At 42.4% G+C, this 23773-nt stretch overlaps 1 protein-coding gene across 1 annotated transcript in view; it reads right to left on the bottom strand.

Moving 5' to 3' along the window:
• LOC104271446 (activating molecule in BECN1-regulated autophagy protein 1-like) overlaps positions 1 to 23773 on the bottom strand; it is a 96930-nt gene that overhangs the window by 40064 nt on the left and 33093 nt on the right. Inside the window, 2 exon segments of the mRNA XM_009866113.1 lie at positions 13577 to 13677; positions 14213 to 14293. Coding sequence (XP_009864415.1) covers positions 13577 to 13677; positions 14213 to 14293 — 182 coding nt within the window.

Here is a 23773-nt window from a genome sequence, read left to right as displayed (position 1 = left end):
TACTGCTCAAGAAAGGAAAATACAGCTTCCTTTAGTGGCACTGACTTGCAGCTCCTGCTTAGTTCAAAACCGACTCTCTGAGCTCCCACAGACACTGGAGAGCATTCCCTCTTCTGCCACACTCCAGAGGTGGTGCTATACTAACTTAAAATAACGGGGTGGGGAAAGGGAGACACATATGAAGTACTCCTCCAGCCCTGGTTCCTGCTTGTATCTGTTAGCGCACAACCGCTCCTGTTTGCATTTACCTTTGGTGGAGTTCTGAGGCGACAAGTTTCTCTAGTGCTCTCATCCTGACTAGGGCCCAAGTTTGCTCTTGCACAAATACTGTTTGGAATCAATTTCTCCACCTCATGCAGGGCACTGATCACCTTCCACAGGTTTTACACCCCAAAACCACCACCAAACGCAGCTTTTATGTTTTGGGTAAAGTCCACAGTCTAAATTTCCCTAGGCTCTGCCCTTGCTAAGAATATGTTCTAGAACGTCTCCAGCCTCCGTGCAGAGAGGGGAACTTCTCAGCGTGGCTCACGTTAAGGTAAACCACACAGGTTAAAGTACAAACCCACGAGTCGAAAGTAACTCCAAAGAGGCAGGCAATTTGTGACTACCCTTACAATGCCTTTCCGTACATCTTGCCCTGTAATCAAAAAAAGGAGCAGACCAGAAGTGTAAAACCAACAGAGCAAGGGGAAGCATGTGGAGGGAAAACTACCACTGCAGAACATAATAGCTAGAAACAATTTTTGATTTGTATACGTTGATAACAGATTGATACATTCATGCTCACTAATAAATGAAAGACAACTCCAGTGTATTAAGCAGAAGTATCCAATAGAACAACCCTACCTACGTGGGAAGGGAGCTTGAGATCAGTACACAGCATCCTTATCGGATCCCTTACAGAACATACAATCACGCTGCCGTAACGAGAGTTTCCTCCATCTTTATGCCAGGGTGCCTGTATAAATGTCTGTGAAGATATTCTATACTCAGTGTAGCAAATCTGGCTCAAGGGTTTGCTTTGTGGTGTTGTGATTTTTACCTCCATGTAAAGCATGCAAGCAAAAATTATGACTATTCTCTTCAGAGACGGCAGCCAAACGCAGCAGGACACTGAAAATTTCTACCCCTGCACATGGCAGATCGCACCGGTCCCTGCCTCCCCTCTGTGCTCTGGAGCGTGGGTAATTTTTTAATTATTTCCCCCCCCCCTTTAAAAAGGAGGCAGCAAGCTGTGGGAAAAGACTTTTATGGCTAAGTGAGCTTTACCACCCACAAAGAGACAGGTCCCCAAGGGGCCCTCACCGCCCACAAGAAGATGAGCACTTCTGCAAAGCCTTGCCCCTTCTGATATAATGATATCTAGAAATTCATCGCTTTAACAATGCACACAAAAGGAATCATCCTGCACCCTTCATTTTTAAGAACATCATAATCTCTCTCCAATATCTTTCTGAATCTCAAAGCCAGCTTTAGCTTCCCAGCCACCAATACAAAGAAGGGCTTACTGGGACGGTCTGCATCAGCAAAGAAAATAAGCAAGATTCAGCGCTCACTTCCATCACGCAGCACGGGGACAGACTACGGCTTGGGACATGATGCTACAGCAACCTCTCCTGCACTGAAGACATCCCATCAAGGCTCATGTGCATTCACCAGGAACTGTGGCACCAGTACTATGCTCATAAACTTTCAGGAAGTCAAGAAGTAAAAAAAAATAATAATTAACACCACCACTCTGCTATTTGTTTCCAGTCTAAACTGGTCTGATGTCAACTTCTGCATCTTTCTGTGCCTTTGGTCTGTTGAAGGAGAGGGCAGTCTGTCAGAAACCTTTCCCCCACAAAGATGCATCTAAACCAATCAAGTAACAACATCTACCAACTACTTCTTTGACCAGCTCAATCCATTAAGTTTATGTCATTCTACAGCTGAAGTTTGCCTCAGCTGATTGTTCCTTCAGCTACTTTGAGCCTTTCTGAAGCACAGACACAAGAGTCACACATGGATTTGTGCACCGCCTGGAATGGTGTTAATCAGACCACATAAAAAGATAACAGCAGTTTCATATTCCCCAATACTGCCTGCTTCCATGAAGTCTTAGCTGACTGGTGCGGTAGACGTGCCAGAGGGACAGCATGTTATCCAGGGGGACTTGGACAAGCTGGAGAAGTGAACCCCTGTGAAACTCATGAGGTTCAACAAGGCCAAGTGCAAGGCCCTGCACCTGGGCCAGAGCAATCTGAATTATCACAGAATCACAGAGCAGTTTCAACTGGAAAAGACCTTCAAGACCACTGAGTCCAACCTTTGTCTTAGCCCTATCAACACCACTACACCATGTCCCTCAGCGCATCTACCTGTCTCTTAAAACACCTCTAGGGATGGCAACTCAGTCACCTCCCTGGGCAGGCTGTTCCAATGCCTGACAACCCTCTTAAGCAAAGAAATTCTTCGTAATACCCAACCTGAATTGCCTGATGCTGTGCAAAGGCTGAAATCAGAAATGAATAGCCTTGATGTCCATTAAGCAGGTATTCTTTATTGCAGTGCTGGGCACACCAGGGATAGCTCTACCTAGGGTGTGCCCTGTGAAGGGCTAAACTTATAGCGTGTATCATATTCATGTAATTTCTGAGAACTCATTAACATGTTGTCACCCACTCCCGTATGCACCAGTCTTTCGGTGGTGGTCATCAGGGGTCTCTGTTGGTCGTTTTACTTCATCATGACAGTCTTCACAGGGGAGTCCTGTTGATGGGCTCCATTCAATTAACTCCTTGTCTTTGTTAAGAGACCCCAAGGCCAGCGTAGGCTGGTTCTGCAGATCTTACTGGCATTTGGGAGTCCTGGGGCATTCTGTCTTTGAAGATAAGAGCACCCTGTCCTTGGGGATAAGTTCCCCTTGTAGAATATCTGTCTCACACCTCCATTCTCCCACTGATTCTGCTTGCTCAAGCATATTAAGTCTCCTACATAACAGCTAAAACTACAGTTCTGGCTATAACTATGGCTCTAGCTAAAACCAGGGCTTCCATTCTGGTATCTAATCTCACTCCAGACTTTAGGAGTATTCACTTACCCACGATACCAAAAGATGTGTCCTCGAAGTAAACAGATTGAGATTGTCACTGTCACACTCCATATTTTAGTGTCTACAGACAGAAGTGGATCGACCCCAAGTGGCAAAACACTTGGTTCTTTGAAAAGTCAACAGCAATAGACTGGTAACACTGAACTCCAGGCTCTTAACAGTGCTTAACAGCTGGCTTGTTTGGAATACATCTTGCCCCTGGCCCAGAGTCATTCCGTATAACTGCTTCCTTTAACTGTCCCACGTCTTTCCTATTGTTTCAGCCTAATTCGAGGTGTTTGAGTCTAATTCGAGGTTTTAAGTACCACTTTGTTCCCTTTTGAAACGCTTTCCACAAATAGGTATGGTAGTCAACATACCAGGGCTGGTAACAATAACCATGCAATTTCACCGTCATCTCTCCCAGGGTGAAAGGGTAACTGGCACTTCAAGGCTCCTTTGGGACCTATTAACCCTTTAATAGGACTTTCTCATCTGGAGGACAAAGTCATACACATTTCTTCATGCTGCCCCATGAGAGAAGTTTGTTAACCAAGGACAGCATATCACAAGCATCTCCACAACACCTGAAACGCAGCCAGTCACGGATAGCTTCTGGCACACTTGACTAAAAGCAGATCTTTCCAACTACTACTCATCTCAGTGCAGTCATACTTCCAGATACTAGCCAGAAATGCCCAGACACCTCAGACCTCATCAAGCATGTCTTTTAAAACAAAGTGGTCTGCACTCTGGCCAGAAAAGTTGCTCTCATTCTCACCTCACTTACAAATAAAGTTCTGAACTCTGCACATAATGCACAGCCATTAATCCAGCTTTCAGTTTTCAGTTCAGCTTACCAAAAGAAACTCAAAGTGAGACACCCTCAGCACAAAATAAGTATCCTTATGGAAAGCTAGTAACAAACCGTTCTCTAATAACATCTGCTCTCTCGGACAAACCTTCCAAGAGCCAGAAGTCCTGTACAGTAATGGCCACCACAAGGTTCTACAACAGGCTCAGCAGACAATACCAATACATGCAGCTAGAAGCAGCTGTACCTACTGCTGAAATGCAGCACTTAACATAGCTTCAGCTAAAATACATTCCACTCTCACCTACACTGAACACAAACGTCATGTCACTGCTCCTGTGCACTCAAATGATTCACAGAATTGCTGAAGATTGAAGGTGCAAAGGCCCTCCAGAGATGCTCCACTCCACTCCCGTGCTCAGAGCAGGGTGAATTACAGCAGGCTACTGGGGACTATCTTCAATCTTGGATATCTCCAAAGATGGAGAATCCACAACCTCCTTGGGCAAGCTCTTTCAGAATCTGAACACTCACCTAATAAGTTTTCTTAAGTTCAAATGCAATTTCAATTTGTGTCCGTTGCCTTTTGTCCTTTCACTAGGCACCACTGAGAAGAGCCTGGCTGGTCTTCATTCTCTCATTTACATACATTGACAAGATCCACCTTCAAGCTCTCTCTCCATCAGGTTGAACAGCACCAGCTCTCTCAACCTCTCCCCTCAAGTAAGTCTCCCATCCCTTACTCATCTTTGTGGCCTTTCACTACACTTCATGCCAGTGTACCCATGCCTTTTTTTTGCACTGGAGGCCCGGAACCGGACAAAGCATTTCAAATGTGGCCTTTCTTAGTTTCTTATACCACCTCTGCTGCCTTCATTTCATCCCTTCTGCTCACGCTCCTCTTCTAGACATCATCCTATCTGCACTCGGCCATCAGGACAGGATGCAACCTTCCTAATTTTAAGCATCTAAGGTATCCACAGCAGAAAGGTACTCTTCCAAAGCTCCCTAAATAATCAGTGATAAACAGACTGGCAGCTCCTCCGAAGATTCAGAGCACCTAAGCTCAGATCACTTCTGGTGATGAATCAGAACAGAAGCTTCTTTTTCTAACTATACAGGAAGCTCAGCCTCCCGTCAGATTGCCTGAAAAATTACTGTGTAAATGCCCCTCCAGAGACCACAGAGCTGGATAGCAGATTCTTATTTCCAGTTGACTTGCACCCCTCTCCACGTTCCCAGATTTAGCAGATTGAGACGAACTATGACTTGAGCTGTAAAAGCATAAAAGAAAGAACAAAAAGGACTGAGCAAGAGCAGGCTTTAAATTGCTAATATCACTATTTTGGCTCTTCGGTTCACTTTTATTGTGCAATACTTAAGAAACTCTTGGACCATCTCCAGCTCTCACGTGTGAAGAGGCAGCTCTTTCCATACAGACATTGACACACAAGCTACTATTACAAAATTATTTTAGAAATTATGCTAGTTTTGGAGTGACTCAAGCCTTGAGAGTACTCTAGTCTCTGGAATCAAATACGGTTTTTGATGCAACTTCATTCCCTTTGCCCTTCAATCTCTAGTGCTTTGCACTCTTAACATGCCAACCAAAGCATTCAAACTGGATCCCAACCAAAGAAATCAAACTCTTCAGAGCTGACAGCAGAGAAGCTTGTACCCACAGGGCACATTTACAGCTAAATGGAAGAAGCAAGCGAACAGAGGCATTGAGCAAGCAGCCAGATTAACATTCTTCCATTCCAGCACACCAAGTAGCCTGACGCTTTCTAGCTGTCTCTGCTTTTTGTATGCAACAGTGTAATGCAGGAACAGAGATCAAAACGAGGATGAGTAACTGTACAGATTCGCACTGCAGAATTTGGTATTTCGGATGAGACGGAAAGGCTAAACTGGAAACAACACACACACGTCTTTCCATCCCATAAACATGTATGTTAATGGTTTTCTCTCAACACTACTTACCATCCACTTTCAAGACACATCTTGCTATACAGGAGAACTAAACCCCCTTTACCACAGAGGAGCATTTACCTGCATCAAAGCCAATGCCACCAGCTTGGAAACTTTTGGGGGATGTTTGCACAAGACTAGTATTTCAAAAAAGACTGCCTGTGGGTCGTTCCGATGCTAATGACATCTGCTACCTATCAGCCTTCATTGTGCCAGGGTACAACGTTATAGGATGACACAGATTACAGGACAAGAAAAGGGATGCCAATTAAAGCAGAAAGCTAGAAGAAACAAACTCACTAGGTGTACAGTACAGCGAATAACTGAGGTACTATAACAATGGACCTGTTAGGCAGAAAGTAGCATTTGTGGAACAGCTATCCGATCTCTCTGAAGCCACAAGTATTACCAGTTGGTTTCTAGGCTTGTTGGCTTGTTTAAGTTTAACAAACTGATTTCTACCTTCTGGGAAAGGGATTTCATTTGAAGAATGTTTGCTAAGAAGTTTGCCCTCTGACCACAGCCATGATGTGGTATAATCCCATAGCCACAGCTACAGAATCCATGAGGTAGAAGTCAACAATGGATCTAATAATAAGGAAAAGGCAACTCACATCACGTGCCTTTACTCTGCTTTGACTCAATCTATGACAATAAACCATCAGATTTTATTTATGAGTTGTTCCCCTGTGATCAAACAGCAACATTAAAAGTTCCATAGCTGAAAGCTGCTGCAGGAAAGCAGCAGTTGCAAAGAGGCAAAGATATCTGAGACCTAAGGTCCAGCAGCTAACCTTCATGAAAGCTCACAGGCTGCAACGGTGTTATTGCAACACATGAAGCAAGTGTAAAAGCGAACACTTAAGTAAAAGGATGTCAAACACTTAATGTCTTCTCCACACTTCCAAAATCCTGCTGCTTTCAAAAGCTTAAGTACTGTGTTGAGGAAATCATGAACTCCGAGGACACCTCTCACCACAAAGGCACTTTCCACTGCCTACAGGAATGAGCTTGTGCATTTGCAGTTCAGCACTACAGCCTCTTTACTGCCTTACATTTCTGTATGAAAGGCTGAGCTTTCACAGAAATTACAAATAGTTCTCAAGTCTGTGATGAAGGTGACATATCTGTAGCTCTCATGTCACAGAAGAACCTGAGGCATATTTTAAGTCTCTTATGTCATTTAGTGTCCACTAACACAGATCACAGAGAGACCACAGAGAATGAGGTTACTCAAAGGTTCACATCTTCCCGTATTGAGCAGTACCCAATAGACTCAACAAACACGCTGCAGAGAAAGCCACACAGCTGTATTCATTGATTGTACTACTCTACAGATCCATCTATTGTGAAATGCAGGACTGATCAGGATATTAACCCAAATTCATAAAGTCATCTTAGATGAAAACACAGAAGCAAGTTAACAGCAAAAAGCCAACAGTGGACAGCTGAAGGTACAGACTTAAAAGAACACTCAATTCTCAGGCAACTGTACAGAAAGCCTTGCCAGAGAATCCATACCTACTTATTGTAAGAAAAATCGAGGATACATGAGAGACACTTGGGAAGTGGTGGCCAAGAAGGCCAACAGCCTCCTGGCCTGGATCAAAAATAATGCTGTGTAGTAGGAGAAGAGAAGTGATCGTGTCCCTGTACTCAGCACTGGTGAGGCCACAGCTGGAGTAGTGTCCAGTTCTGGGTGCCACAGTGTAAGAAAGACATCGAGGTGCTGGAGTGGGTCTAGAGAAGAGCAAAGAAGCTGTGAGGGTTCTAGAGAACAAGTCTTACTAGGAGGGGCTGAGGGAACTGGGATTGTTCAGTCTGGAGAAGAGGAAGGCTGAGGGGACACCTCATCACTCTCTACAACTACCTGAAAGGAGGTTGTAGTGAGGTGGGGGTTGTTCTCCCAAGTTGCTAGGGATAGGACAAGAGGACATGGGCTCAAGTTGCACCAGAGGAGGTTTAGATTGGATATTAGGGAAAATTTCTTCACTGAAAGAGTGAAGTGGAACAGGCTGCCCAGGGAAGTGGTGGAGTCAACATCCCTGGAAGTGCTCAAAAAAATGTGCAGAGGTGGCATTTAAGGATACAGATTAGTAGTCATGGTAATATTGGGTCAAGAGTTGGACCTGATGAACTTAGAGGTCTTTTCCAACCTTAACGGTTCTATGATTCTAAGTGTTTTTCCATCAACTTTTGCTGGCCTTCTGGAGCTCTCAAAGCCATCTTAGTTCCACTCTGTACCGTTCAGCATCACTACAAGCATATTTGAAGGATGGGGTCCATCTGAGGAGAGAATTCACAGCTCACTGACACTGTACATGACAGAACAAAATTATGTCAAGAAGACTTGGGCCATGGGAAGTAATCACACCTGCAATGCCAGAGGAGCTGGAGAATTTGTCTGCAATTTGGTTTCCAAGGCAACCAAAGCAGCCTCTTACCATGATCGTTTTCATCATTTGAGGAGAAGTGAAAGGTTACTGGGCTAATTCTAGTTGCAGCAGCAAACAATGCGCTATCCGATTGTATGTATCAGAGGCTCATCAACATTCATTTTAACTGGCTTTAGGTTAGAACCATTTGCTTGTATTTGAACGTAAGCCCTAAACACAGAGTGATCAACAGACTGGGAACATGCATCAGGAGGCTAGAGAGTTTGGCTTAAAAACTTTGATTGGTGAGAGGTCATCACCTCAATTCCTATTAGGAGAATTATCACACACTCAAATAAATCTTCCTGTTACAGAATGAGAACAAACATTTATCCACTATCTTAGCTAATTTTCATCCTAATGAAACTGCGAATGCTCTAATAATTGTGTGTTATTTTCTGGCTGAAGTATAGGTTACGTATCTTCAAGTGAATTTCTAGAATTCTCCCAGGGAGTCAGGCTTTGAAGAATGAGGTAGCTTACGTGATTTTGGGAAAACAACAGCTGAACACTTTGAAGTCCTGGGTCTCAATTAAAGGCAAGCTATAAATTGATTCTTGGCTCCACCTACAGCCTCAGCCCTACTCCAGTATAGCCTAGGCACAGCCAGCTTGCTGTGGTAACCCCAGCAGGGATATCTCCAAAGCTGCATTATTACCCTTGTAGCAGGTCAGCCTGGGCCATGGAAAAACCTGTGATACCAAGCACATTCTTTGAATACATATAAGTTTTCGGTCTCTGGTCTGATCTATTACCCCAAAATAGCAATGAAATCGCCCCAAAACTGTCAAAGTAGAGTGTTGTATCACCTAACTCATAAGTCATGCTGAGTCTGGATCTCCCTGTGAGCTGGAGGACCCCGAGCAACCGTGTTGGATTACATTTAAACACATAAAAGTCCGGTGGCAAAGCCAGAACAGACAAATACGATCTGTGTTTGTGCAAAGAAAAATATTTTTCTTGTTGAGATGCACAGAACTGAATAGATGCCTGTTAAACCAAAGCAAGACAGAAGCTTTTCACAAAGCTAGGTAACTACCACAAACCAGTAAACTTTCATCTGCAGGTCTCTTGCTGAGTGACAAGAATGACAAGCTGGCATCTCTGTCAATTTTTAAAGCCCCCTGCAAAGTTCCTTGTCAAACACCAATTTTCTTCCTCCAAGCTTCCACTGAACTGAAACTAAAGCGTTCTTTGTTCCACGATACCATTAGCATGTCTGTGTCCACCCCAAATTAGTCAATTACTGTAAAGCCTAAGGGAAAAGTTCATACAGGCGAACAAGAGGTCATAAGCACTTCAGTGGCAGTGAAGTGGATCTTTTTTCAAATGTGTTTACTGATTTTTAAAGAGACGTTAAAACGTACATCTGTCTAATACCAGATGCCAAAAAAATATCCATGACTCGGCCCTCAAATTACTTAGCAGTCCTGCTCACAACGTAACTAGGACAAAGAAAAATGTATCTTAAGAAATAAAATCCCAAACCAAAACCAACAAACAAAAAAATACCCACAACAAACAACAGAACGAAAACAGTGGGCAGAAATATTCAGCTTAAACAAAAAAAAGCAGTAGGAGGTAGTAAACACAAGGGTGATCTGTGTGCTCCTTGGATCCAGAGACAGGCACGTTAACCCTGCGGAGCTCTGCAGTGGTACTAACTCCCATTAAAAAATCTGTAACCTCATCCCACAGAACAGTTTCCTCCTATCTCCTGGGAAACATAAAAAAAAAGGAGAGGGGAAAACCTGCAAAAGGCCAAGAGACTAGAACACTGAAATGGCCCCAAGACACCTTATACCACTTGTGTTGCCACATTCAATCCTACAGAGTGAGAAGCCAAAAATTTATTTACCATTTTCATCATCACTTTAGCAAATAACCATTTCAACCAGCTTTCACTGTACTGGCGTTTCCTTGGAGACCACATCACCATCACTCACAGTAAGTCAGCAGGGAGAGGAGAGTCCAGGGGGCAGCTTAAAGCCCACACTACCCAGAATCATAGGAAGAGCTACCAAATGAACTCTGAGGGGTTTTTTTATAAGTTTTGAAATAAAAAAAGAGAATGTGGAAGACTGAAAAATATGCCAGTATTATACCAGTATTTTAAAAGGCTGAAATAGGATGAGACATGTCAGTCTTGTCAGCCTGACATTGATTCCAGACAAAATAATGAAAAAGCTGATATAAGACTCAGTTAATAATGGATTAAAGGAGGACAGTGTAATTACTGCCAATCAACATCGACTTTACAGGAAAATATAACTTGTCAAACTACCAACACTTTTTGGTGTGATTACAAGTTTGAACGTTAAAGGTAACAATGTTGATGTAATATATTTTCACACGGTGTTTCACTTGGTGCCGGAAAGCACAGTGATGCAGCGTATCCCAAACAGCTGATAGGTCTAAACGGCACCAGTAGATACAGTCAGGCAGGAAAGTGCTACTGGGACTCGTTGTTTTTCCAGTGCTACATGCAAATTAGGCTGCTGGCAGGAGGATCTCTCGGTCTGTCTGTCATATTGACTAGCATCACTTCGTTCTTCCCCTGAACTCCCACCTACAGCACCCATCTGTCGCCACCTCTCCTATACTTTGCCTGCAAGCGCCGTGGCGCAGGGATGGCCACTAGTCCCTGACTAGCACAAGGGACTCTCTAATCCTGATCTAAGCCCTGCCTGGCATGTCGGAGTCATTCTGTCAAACCTACTGCGTCGCTGTACTAGCCCATCTGCTTAGATAACCTGTGATTTTTAGTGGTTCCTTAATCCAGACTGTTCTAAGAACTTATTCACAAGGCAATCTTCCTTCGCGTGCCTGTAACAGTTCCACGAGAATGATACTTAAACAACCGAAAGCTGTTCATATAAAGCAGAGAGCTGAAAGTAAACGTGGACAGAACCTGACAGCAAGAGCTTTGACACTAAGAAATTCAGTCAGCACACCGAAGTAATTCACACACCCATAAGATCTGCTGCTTTGATTTCCTCCCCGCAGACTTACTGCTTGCTCCAAGTGGGGCAGGGGATAGGAGCAGAAGTGTAAGGGGGTGTATTTTCCCAAGCAACAGCTCTCACTCATACCTGACCACAAAAGCCTGTTGTCAGTTTATAGAAAGCTGTCTGGTTAGGAATATAGAGGGGTTTTGGCATCTTTTCTCAAACGCTGTAGAGGCTTCACAAGAAATACAGTTGGCATTTATGCATATAAACATAATTCAGAAATGACAGTCTGGATACACGGCAGGATGAAGCAATTTAAGGCACTCAAGCTTAGATTAGCCTGCGTTAATAGCATGAGAGATGATTGCTTTTTCCCTCAGCCAAGGCTGGCAACATCACCCTTAACAACTAGGCCAGTGTTATGAGTACTTTTGAGCTTGAGGAGAGAGGTCTTTCACTACGACAATGATGAAAGAACTACCACAAGATGCGGCACAGGCTAACTAAAAAGGAAAACACACTATCAGCACTGCAACTTTTAACACCTCTGCAATATAGTACTGAAAACGGCAATGCTGCTGACCAGCAGAACGAACACAAGAAGTTCTCTGACTATTCCACAAATTGCAATCTAATTTTCCAGTTCTCATCTTTCATGCCTCCACCTAATATTTACAACTTCAACTCTCCTGGTTTCTGCAACACTTTAACAGGTTTTTGGAGCACAAATGTGAAAAAAAATTTACAAAGATGAAAGCGTAGGTACAGTCTAAAATAAATAGAATATTAAAACAACGTATCACAAGCAGCTGCTGCATTAGGATAATTAATTTTATATTTAAGTCAATAAAAGCGTTTACTGTGATATCCCAGTCATTGCAGTGTGACATTCCACGACACTGCAGGAACCAACAAACCTTGCCTTAATTAGGCTCAGCAGAGTGCCAGGCAGCAAAGACTGATCTTGTTTTTGAAACTCCCAGGATTACAATTTCTGCCTCTGATCTTAGCTTACATGCAACAAACAGCAAGCAAGTGCATTTTGGGGCTTAAATTCCCTAAAACATGCATGGAGGAAAAGCCAGGCAGGTTCCCAGCCGCTAAGGAACAAGCAAACTGGGCGAAGGGCTGGAGGAGGGCTGAAGGCAGGTGTCTCCAGCAAAGCAGGGCCACACCAGAATTGGGCAGTGTTGCCAGGCAGCAAGCAATTATCTGCCAGTGTGCCGGTTCCACGTGCCAACAGCCAAAGCCCACACAGGCAGCAAGCACAGGAAAGCATGTGCGTCAGCTGAAGCTACAGGCTATCTCTACTCTTCCTAAGGAAAAAAAAGTAGAAGTACTTTGCTGCTGCAGTAAGAGCTCAGCCAAGGTCTGACCAGGCACTTAAACCAAAATATCCAGCGAGATAAAAGTCCAGGAGATATCAGAAATCTATTCTTTAAGACAAGACCACTACCATATTATATCAGCCATGCAAAACCAACAACGGTTCCTCCCCAAAATGGTTGGGAAAACTCCAGTGAAGACTCTTAAGACGAGGTTAGATAAATCCTGTCCAAAATGGTTTAGGCAGAGTTGATCATGCCTTAGCATATGGAAAAGGGTCACAAAGCCTCTTGAGAAACCTTTTAGCAGCCCTTTCAGTGGTGGTCCTGTGATTACCTACACGAAGCAAGAGAACCACATCCCAAGATACCTGTCCATACATTCCCATTCCCAGCCAAAAAAAACCAACAAACCACCTTCAAGATAAGATACATGTCACCTGTAACTATTTCATTCACGAACTGCCTAAGTGCCATGCTCCTCCTCTTTCCCCCACCTCCCTTCCCACCTCCGCCTGCCCTTTAAGGCTTTCAAATGCCTTCGTGCTCTATGTGGTGGCAGCTGAGTTTTTTAATATGCACTTATTAAGATCCTAATTGAATCCCGTATCGCCTTGTGCGTGTCTTTCCAGCCGGAACATGAACAAGGCACCCTATAATTCAATTAGAAGGACCTGCAGCAAACTGATCATTAGTCTGTCAGATTGTTAAGATAAAGACATCTAGGAATAGGGGAGGAAGTTAAAACAAAGAGAGAATTGTTAAGAGCACCCCTCCTTAACATATGCGGAGGCTCCCATACCCACACTTGAAATGTGGAGTCCACAACGGCGAAGCACCCGAACGACAGCTCATCACACCATTCTAACAGTCCTTTCTCTTGTTTCAGGCATCTTAAACAGAACCTCAAAAGCTGGAATTCAGGCTTTTCCTCATCAATCCTCCTCTGCTCAGATTCATAAGAAAAATCCACATGACTACAGCAAACAAGGAAATTTCATTACCTGCCAAAACCCTGTTGACAGAGGAATGGGTGGCCAAGCCAGGTTGTCCCCGTTCATGGAAAATCCCCGCATAAGGCAAGTACTCTGGCAGCAAGAAGCGTCTGCAAAAAACAAAGAGAGTAAGCTTACACGGAGAAAGACATCCCAGGATACTAGAGCTCTGGGCAGCAACTGCAATTAATTTGAGGAAACATGACTATATTCCAGCAGGCTACAGTAGAGGGAAGGTTGGACTCCTCTGCTTAGCCAATCACTTCAGTGCTTCAAACAAAAGGCAAGGTACAGATTAGATCCTCCTCTGGTAAGTATGGCTGTGAAGATCAGCATTAAGCAAATCCTTTACCTCCCACAATAGCTTCCTAACTTCAAGCCAGCACATTGTGCTGAGAATCTCCAACTAGATTCTTTTCTCGTCCTATTCTGCCTTCACACCATAGCCCCAACCGGCAGGTAGGAAGCACCAAGACCACGCTGTCCTTCAGATGTCACAGGATGAGCTGACCACACTAACATGCCATCTCAGAGGTCCCAGAAATTACAAACCAACAATACAGCAGTCCTGTGTGAGAAAAGGAATCCATCTGCAAGCACCGGAGAGCTGTACTGCAACTTTACTCTTATGTGTACAAGCCTTACCTCGGGACAAAGCGCCCCAGCGATGGTGCAGACATGCGGGCATTACGAGGAGCTCGGTGCCTGGATCGGTCTCCATTGTCCCTTCAGCAAAAGAAAAAAACACTATGTAACAAAGTATTCTCTGAGGAAAGAAAAACCTATCAACGGCATCTAGTCGTCCTGACTATTCCACTAAGATTTAATGAGTCTCTTGCTTAAGTGACATGCTTCTAATGTTCCAAATTGATACAACAACTGACATACATACAATAAGTTTTACATATGGGTAATGATACAACAATAAGTTTTACATATGGTTAGCCTAATGTCCACTTTCTTTATTGTAGCAAAGAAATTAGAAAGTCAAAGAATCAATGTCTGCACCTGAGCAAAATGAACAAGAAACCTTATAATTCAGGACTGGGAGAGGAAAAACAAGGACACCAAGGTCCTGATGAGAACCTTCTATTAGTTAGAGATCTGTTAAGTTTCACTTTTTCATTCCCAGAAGCGCAGGCAAAAGCACATAATCTGCAGACTGTTCTTTCATGCTCCTTTCCTTAAGGTCCAGTTTAAGTCCCATCACCCTTTAAAATATTCTCACCCATCACAAGCTTGTCCAGCGAGTTCAGAAATGTTAGATGGTATCAGAAAAAATTGTACCTCCTTAAAAACCTCACATCCTGTTTCACAATAAATGTCTGGGCCTTGGGGAATGAAGGGAAAGGGTCTAGCATTTATTGTCCTACAGCAGATAATCTTTCTTCCCAGGAGGACAATGCAACACTGAACAGGTTACCCAGAGAGGCTGAGGAGCTGCCACCCTTGGAAGTCTCAAGACAGGAGCTAGACAAAGACATGGCTGACCCAGTTTGATTTTGACAATAGCAACCCTACAACAAGCAGGAGGACAAACTGGAGGACCTCCAGAGTCCCCAGCAAACAAAATTCCTGATATTGCATTCATAGTTCACAAGAGGACCACTAATTACACAGCACTACAACTGCAAGGAAAATAATAAGACTTCATCAGTGACTCCTGAGTTCCGAAAGAGACCTCCACAGTGCTTTATTCTCTGCTCAGGAATTTAACCTCTGCACAACCTTGCACAAGTAGCATGTCTCTTCTCTCCGGATTCCAGATCCCCACCTGTAATTGCAGCCCAACTTGCCTCCTTCCCAAGCCGTGAGGGCAAGAACATTACTTGCAGAGCCTTAGAATCACTAGGAAGCTAAATATTCCTTATGCAACACACTACCAGCATATTCCTAACCCACTCCAGCAAGCTGTGCATTTGATAATTTTGTTTTGCTTTGTTTTTTTAAAGTCAGTGAGCAAGAAACGTGGGCTGAGAAGAAAGTCCATTACGTGGCTGTTTCCTACATTTGAAGAACCAGGAACACAAAAGCAGAGGTTATTCTGCATAGCTCATTAGCACTTCAAGCTTTTTTACCAAAACTAAACCTAAATCCAAGCTCAAAGCTTCCATTTCTCCTCCCACTACAGACACAGCACTTGCAGTTCACAGCCAGAGCAGCATCTTGCCCTGAGCTTTGTGTGTAACCAAGCAGGGTTCCTCAAAAGCTGCTGCTGTTCTTTTATCAGAGGCCTCCAGCCTATTAAAAGATGCAGATCAATAACAGAAGGAATCCTGCAAACTGGAGTGCTGACTTATCAACATTTCCTGCTAAAGAGAAAAGGATAAAGAGAGAAAGGAGTGTTATATTCCAGATTGTGCCACACACAGGAAAAGCTAGTGAAACTCTGACAAAGAAAAAAAAAATACACTTTTTGAAAATCCATGTAGCAGTTTTTGAGAACACACAGCCCTGAGAGAAAAGAAGCAAACGGTTTTAAGGGTTTGCCTTTGCTTTGGACATATACTAGGAGATGCTTTAGAAAAGGACAAATATCAGCAAAAGGAGCAACAGCAGGACTACACCCCGCAGAACTCTCCAGTTGAAGATAACCTCTGCAGCATTTCAAAAGGAATAAAGAATCATCTCCAGTAAACAAAAGAAAATAAAGGTGCAAAGTCACCTACAGTCCAAATCAAGAGTTCTAAAGCAACTAACTGTTCAAGTGGTTTTTTTTAAATGCCACTAATCAATGTTGTTAGCATCCACAAAATTGTTTTAGGACACAAATTTTCTAACCAACGATATTTTCTGATGCAAGAACGCCATCCTGTACTGTCCCATTCACTGTGCCTATAACCCTCCCCAATACAGAAAATCTAAAAGGGAAAAAAATACAGACTAGATTTCTCTTTAGTTTTCACCATGACAGACACAGCCTCTACTGATTCAAGAGACAAGAACCTATTTTTAACATCCCCTTACAAAAAAAAAATTGAAGAAGGGAAGAAAAGGGAATAAAAGGGAAGGAAGAAAAAAAGAAAACCCCACACTTAAAAAAAAAAATAATCACACCTCAACTGCAACTGCCCTTAAGTCGACCAGCAGAATTAGGAATAAGAAACAGTGACTATCCTTTGAAAATGCCAGAATGCCTATTTACCCTAACGGAAGTCTAAGATACATGCCCCTGTGCTAGAAAGGAACATTACTGAACATTACTCTGAATCACTAACTTACAGTCATTTATAGCTAAACTCCCATGCTCAACTACATGCAAGAGTGTTTTTAAGCATCCAGTGCTTGAAAAGCTAGAACAGCTGATATTACCCTGGTGCCAGCTGAAGATTATTTCTGCACCTTCTAAAAAGGAAAATAAAAAAAATAAAAAATAAGCAACCTCCAGATCAGTGAAGATGGGTGGCACTTTGTGTTATTTTTGTACCACATACAGCCTGCTGACAGAGGGAGGAGAACAGATGTTAACATGACTGCAGTGCCAGCGTGAAGCACTCCGGCAAGAAATTAAAAGTTTCCAAAGTTCTCTAAAGTACTGGTGAAGATCTACTTTCTATTTAGTGTCAACTACCTACAGACTCATTAGCTAATGATTTGCTAGCAGATAGTTTAATTAACATAACCTGCAAAACGAATCCTTCAGAGTCTCTCCTGTAAAGCAACTCAAAAACCTCGCAAAAGTAAATGAAACAAAAATGTGCCACAGCAGGTGGTGTAACAGGGCTAAAAAGGTGTCCTGCAATGCCCTTTGCTTTAAGTACATCAGCAAATATGAACAGCTCAGGAAAACTTCTGCAGTGAAATAACAATAATGAAGGAACTAAGTCACCCATTGAGCAAGATGCAGGGAAAGAACAAGAAGTAATCAGCACGTAGGATGACAAGGGAGACTTAATACTATAATTATTAACAGACTAATTCCTCTCAGGAGTAAAACTGCAAGAACCAACAAATGGCCAAAACGACTTTAAGGGTCTGGCTCAAAATTCAGGTTATTCATAATTGGTTAAGATACCAGTGTGGGACAAATCAAAAGAGCAAGATGAAGAGTTGGTGGGGGAAAATAGCATTAACGCTAACATGGAACTGAGCAGGAAAAAAAGGCAATTCCCAAACATTCAGATTTACGGACCTTTAAAATGGCATAACAACGGAAGTTTATCCTAAATTGTATAAGATAATCATATCTCCTTGGATTTTTTGCTCTTGTTTTGTTTACTTGTTGAGAGAAAAGTTAACCAATGTAAACATGAGGCAGCAGCGTAGGCTGTGAAGAGAGAGAAGATGTAAAAGTTTGCATCCTGAACTCCGGAGAAAAAGGCATTCTTTTTCATCTTGTAACTTGGCTACCGCATTAACTGAGTTGTTAAAAAAATCACAGAATGTTGGGGGTTGGAAGGGACCTCTAGAGCTCATCCAGTCCAACCTCCTGCCAGAGCAGGATCCCCCAGGGCAGCCACACAGGAACGCGTCCAGGCGGGTTTGAAAGTCTCCAGAGCAGGAGACTCCACACCCTCCCTGGGCAGCCTGGGCCAGGGCTCCGGCACCCGGACAGGGAAAAAGCTTTTCGTTATGTTTTTGGGGAACCTCCTGTGCTCCAGCTTGCACCCGTTGTCCCTTGTCCTATCATTGGACACCACTTAGAAATACAGTCAGGGCTGCCAGAAAGGAAAAAAAAAAAAAAAAAGCTATGTTCTGCTTTTCTGTCTTGGCAAGAATTCTCTTTAATATTTAGAGATTGTTGTATTAGGAAGAGAAATTAAACACACAGCATGAGATTTCTAATGCAATCTGTTGGTCTAACTGTTTCCACTGTAGTCAATATTAAAATTCCCACTGACTACACTGTCAATAGAATTAAGTCAACAATGACCATTTTGAAAAGCCATTTAATTATCTGAACCAGCCTCAGTAAGCCATGCAAGTTCATAAGAATCAAATTATATCAGACCAAGCCAATTGTTCCATGTTTCCAGCATTTTATTGCATCTCATGTGATCCAATTTAAAATGTTACACCAATTTATATTGCAGAGGTTAGACACTTACACACAAGAGAAATGCTAAATAAATTGTTAAATGGCATCTACTAATATCCTTAAGGGCTGGTACTGGATTAAATTGCACCAGCTCAATGCAACAGGAAAAAAACCCCAAACATTTTCTCAGTACTTCAAACATTAAGTATCTCCACTTACTTGGTATCAATTTTTTTAAGACTGCAAGAGGTTACTTCAGAGGAGATAACACAGAAGGCAGGAGTGGGAAAGATCATAATATCAGTAGTTCAGAGCAGGTGACCAGAAAACGCAAACTTACTTGGTTTTAGAGGTTGGTCAAGTCTGATCCTCTAAAGAGGGTACCTATGACATTATATCAAACCAACCATACTAAAGATGAAACTGATCCTGAAATCTTGCAATTACCTTCACAGAACTCCCTGCTGACTTCGATGAAAATAGATGACACATACCCTGAGAAGGGTGTACTCGACGACGAGACAAAATACGTCCTATGTTTTACAAAGGGTAGAGAAGTAGGAAAATATGGTGGTGAGGGGAACGTTATGTCTGCTGATGATTTTGAGAATGGGTTCATAATTTTCCAGGACTGTCCTAATGAGTAAGGGACATACAATGTTGGGATCACTGTGACAAAATTTAACTACTAGCTTTACAACTGAGGGGAGCAGCAAATACCAGAAGATGTTAAAACGTCAGTTTTTCCTCTATTTGATCACGCAAGATTCTGAGCATCTCCTACAAGTGAAGTTACGGAAAACTGGGAGAGTTTCTAGGAAATAAGTGAAATAAACGTGAAATAAATAAATCCCTTGGCATTCTGAACGTTTTGGTGAGATACAGGTATCCTAGAAGGCAAAATGAAATGCCACTCTGAAATCTGGTTGTAACTCTGCAGAGAGACATGGCAGCTGGAATAACGTCTCCTGGATCAGTAGGACCAGCCTCTTAATAAAAAAAAAACAAAACAAAATGACAGTTCCAACTACTGTATGTTACTTTATTCACAGTCTTTAAGTATTGCAGAAGTTGTAAACCCAAACCAGGAAAAAGGGCCCATCCTAATCACTGCTCCGAGGCCAAGGGTATCTCATCTAAACCCAGGTTTGTGTTTAAGAGAAAAGATTCAAGACAACTGACTCATCTCTGAGCAGAGATTTTCTTCCACAAGTAGATAAAAATAAGCAAGTCAGAAGCACTGGTCCTATCAAAAAGGGTACAAGTACTGACATCCACAGACATTAAAACAATGGAAATGCCAATTTTAAAGAATATACATAATCTAGTAAAAATGAAAGGTATAAATGTAAATTTACATGTACCCATCTTTGACAGGTATGTCCATTACTGAAGGAGAAGTACTTAAGGCAGAACAGAAGAAACAAGAAAATTTAACCAAAAAAAGCACCTGCTGCATGAAAAGTCTTTCCTGGCACTAAATGTACTAGGACTGTGAAGCAAACTTCCAAGTGTTACATTGGAAACAAATAAATTGAAGAATAAAAATATTAGAGAAACTGCAAAGAGCAATGCTGCCCAGCCAGAGACAGGAACCTAGGAGAACTGATTTTTAACGTAGTTACCTAGTAGAGTAATTGATAAGTTAGGTACGTCACCTAAGACATGGTGCCTTTCCATCTTCCTATGAAGACTAAAATGTCAGTCCTTCACTAGCTGCTTTTTTAAAGGAACACCAGGAAGAACTTACATCTATTTATCGGCTAAAACTTTCTATAAAACAGCAGACTGCTGAGCTACTAATGGCTCTCCAGACCAGAGGGAAACAAACCTCCAGCCTTGATGGCCTATCAGAGGGCTGCTCAGGGGAAAATGTATTTACAAGATTAAAAAGGGCACTTCAGAGAAGCATCACATAAGAGATTATTTATCATCTGGTCAAAAGAAATAGAAGCACCTGCCTGTTAAATGCCAGGGATTAACTACTTCAGAGAAAGACTGATTTGGAATCAGAATGAAGCACTCTTATCTGGGGGCGGTACCCAGTGGTCCCTATTTTAATTGCCTCATCATGTGGCAGGCTCACAAATTGGTGACGTGTTTTAAACTAAAGACTGACAGGTCCATAGATACAGTGAAGCACTAGAAAACAGAAACATCAGAGGCCAGATGAAGGTAGAGAATCCCTACTCCTCAGCCTAGATCTGGTAAATGAGTATTAAAGAAACCACTGTATTCAGTGTCCTATTAAAAAAAAAATAAATCCAAACAGGGTATCTAGCATTACAATTACCCTTCCTTTGAGACTCCTTAATTAGCAATTTACAAGCATACATCCAAATACAAGCACGACCAGGGAAAACATCACGATGGCGAACTAATCACTTGAAAACTTTGCAACTGGTGCTCACTGAACAAACATACCATCGGCTGACCCGTGAGGCTTCAATACTGGAACACAGTGTCAAAAGTAAGCATCAACTTTTTCTTTTTTAATTACATCGCACTGTTAGGCTACTGCTCTTCCAAGGGAAACAGAAATAAAAACATAACTGCACAAACAACACTAATCTGTTAGATGACAGGCTTGAAGAATGCCAACCACCGCCTGCTCTGCACGGCCAACAACAAACTGGTACCAGCTTGTTCCCTAACCACTCTCATTAACACCACACATCACCTACTTGGTGACCGTGCTTGACATAAGAGTTTTACTGAAACAAAATAAAAGCAAAAGGAAAAACAATGAACACAGTTTCATAAGTAGCAGGAAAACTCAGATGTACCACAGAAGCACAGAAGGGTTTGGAAGGGACCTGCCATGGGCCTTGACATGAAAATTGTTTCTACAAGCGCAGGCAACCAACAGTGTGGAATATGGTGTGAGCTTTTCTGGCAACTGGCCTTCTTTCTTCTCTGGCAACTGGCCTTCTTTCAAAAGACACTCACTCTTTCACCACCCTGCTATGAAGACACATGCTTGGCTGGAATGTGACTTAATGGTAAAACAACATTATGCTGGAGAGGTTAGCAATATCCTGCAGCACCGCTGCAAGGAAATAGTCACGGCCTGTCACCGCATCCAGGCAGTATTATTAGACATTAAGACCAAGATAAGGGGAATATAAAAGACTGTCATAAAAGATAAAGATAAAAAGAATAGGGAAAATGAAGCTGCAGGCTACTATGAGTAGATCACAAGCCACACTAAGACTCACACTAATCCTTGAAAAATGAAGTTCAAAGAGTAGATTCAGTATCATTCCCATTCATCGAGGACTTGTTAGCATTCTTAGCCTGCAACTGTGTTCCAGATGATGAATTTAATTAACATAAATTGCTATGTACCTGAAGCAACATCCCAATGCTAACTGCTCCAGAAACCTATCACAAAGAGGAAAAAAAACAACGGAAAGTGACCACCAAGTTCTACAAAATTCAGGTCTGCCCTGAAAGTCAATTTTGAGAAGGTCCATCTCCATTAAAAACAATGATGCAGAGCCAAGAAACAGAGGCAGAGGAAACAGCACCAAAACCACAAATACTGAAAAGAAAACGACAAAGGAAGGTAAGGAAAACAGAGAACAATCATGCTTTTAAAATATTATCTGAATTCAATTAACAAACTGCTAACAAGTAGCTGCTCAATTAAGAGAGACAGTTAATCAACTGTTCCATCTAAGACTTTCAGAAAGAAACTGCTGCTTTTTCTGTAGTATACTGACGTGCCATGGATCCCAAAAAATCCGTATCTACCAGCACTGAAGTGATGTGAAGAGTCCATATAGATTTTTCAGTCTCCTACCATCTCTTTTGTTAACTTCAAATGTAAACATCGGGAAGATAAGGAGAAAAACTAAAAGCCCCAAACTAATTGCTTTTAGAAACTTGCAGTTCAGACAGGGTACCTTTCTGCCGCTACACCAAAAGGCTACCATTGATCAAGTCATGTCTCTTACCCACCTTCACCATGCCCTATCGCAACTTAGCACTTGGCATCCCATCCATGCTTACTTCCAAGTCTCACACAAAATTTAGCCATTCCAATCTCTCTCCTGTCAAAAACCCCTTGCTCCTTTTCGAAGCAGTTTCTTTTGCTGAAGTCGAAGGCTGTCACAAGGGAAAAACACACTGAAATACACCAATGCACAGTGAACAGCTGAGGAGGGCAGTAAAGATCAAGACTGGCTGTACAAAGTGTCTGAGCACTACCCCTGTGCTCTTAGTAGTTGGTGTGCTAATGGAAAACAGCAGGTGTATTGTAAATTGATTGCATTTCTGCAGATGAGCGCTCCCATTGCTCTGTGTCTGTAGCAAACAATGATCAAGTCAAACTGAAAAGGTAGAGACTGGATTGAAACACGAGCACGGAATTCATTTCACAAGGGTAAGGAAGAAATTATTTCAGTAACTGGTAATCTCCAATCCATCTCCCCTCACGCAGGCTTTCCAAAAATCTCTTTCTATCTCAGCCATTAAGCAAGCCACATGTTTATTCTCACCACATCACACAATTCCCTCCCCAAAACCCTCCTCTACCCTTGCACTTGAAAAGCAATAGGGAGAACAGAACCCAAACCTACTACCCAGGTGCAAACAAACATTGTCTCCCCCTTCTCTCTTTCACTACATAATGTAAGTTCAGACACAATTGCTTCCAGGCAGTTCCTAGTTAATATTTCCAGGTACCAACGCACAAGTCAAGGTTCTAAAAGAAGGTAACAAGAAAAGATGTTTCAAATGAAGATGTTCCAGAAGAGTGATTGCCTGGATATCTTGCATGAATTAGCCATGCACTTTTCTCCTTAGTACATAAAAAAGTTAAACCAAAATGCCAGCTCGAAGCAGAGCACCAACTAGGACAAAACAGACTCCCAAATATTTCACCTAGAGAAGAGGCCAAAAAGAACCTACCACATGATTCCCTGAAATAAGTGAAAATCACATTCGAGTGAGACTTGCAGCTTTACTGTAGTGGTGGTCAGCTGGCAGGTTGTGATCTTAGAACCTTTTAAGGCAAGAGGCCCCTGGAGGAACTTCGATTTGGCAGTTCTTGCTGCAACAGTGTCAATAAAGCAACCAAAAATGGCAGGTACTCACGTATGACATGCCCTTACAAAGAGACACCTGCAAGATGTCCATCTGAGAAACCACAAATCTTGGTCCAGAACATGCCTTATACAAAAGGATTTTATGTTGACAAATGAAGTCAAACAACGCCACCCTGA

The sequence above is a fragment of the Apaloderma vittatum genome, unplaced genomic scaffold (genome assembly GCF_000703405.1).
Source record: "Apaloderma vittatum isolate BGI_N311 unplaced genomic scaffold, ASM70340v1 scaffold1423, whole genome shotgun sequence".
Lineage (NCBI taxonomy): Eukaryota > Metazoa > Chordata > Aves > Trogoniformes > Trogonidae > Apaloderma > Apaloderma vittatum.
The sequence above is the reverse complement of the archived record's forward strand: the minus strand, read 5'-3'. Positions and strand labels throughout refer to the sequence as shown.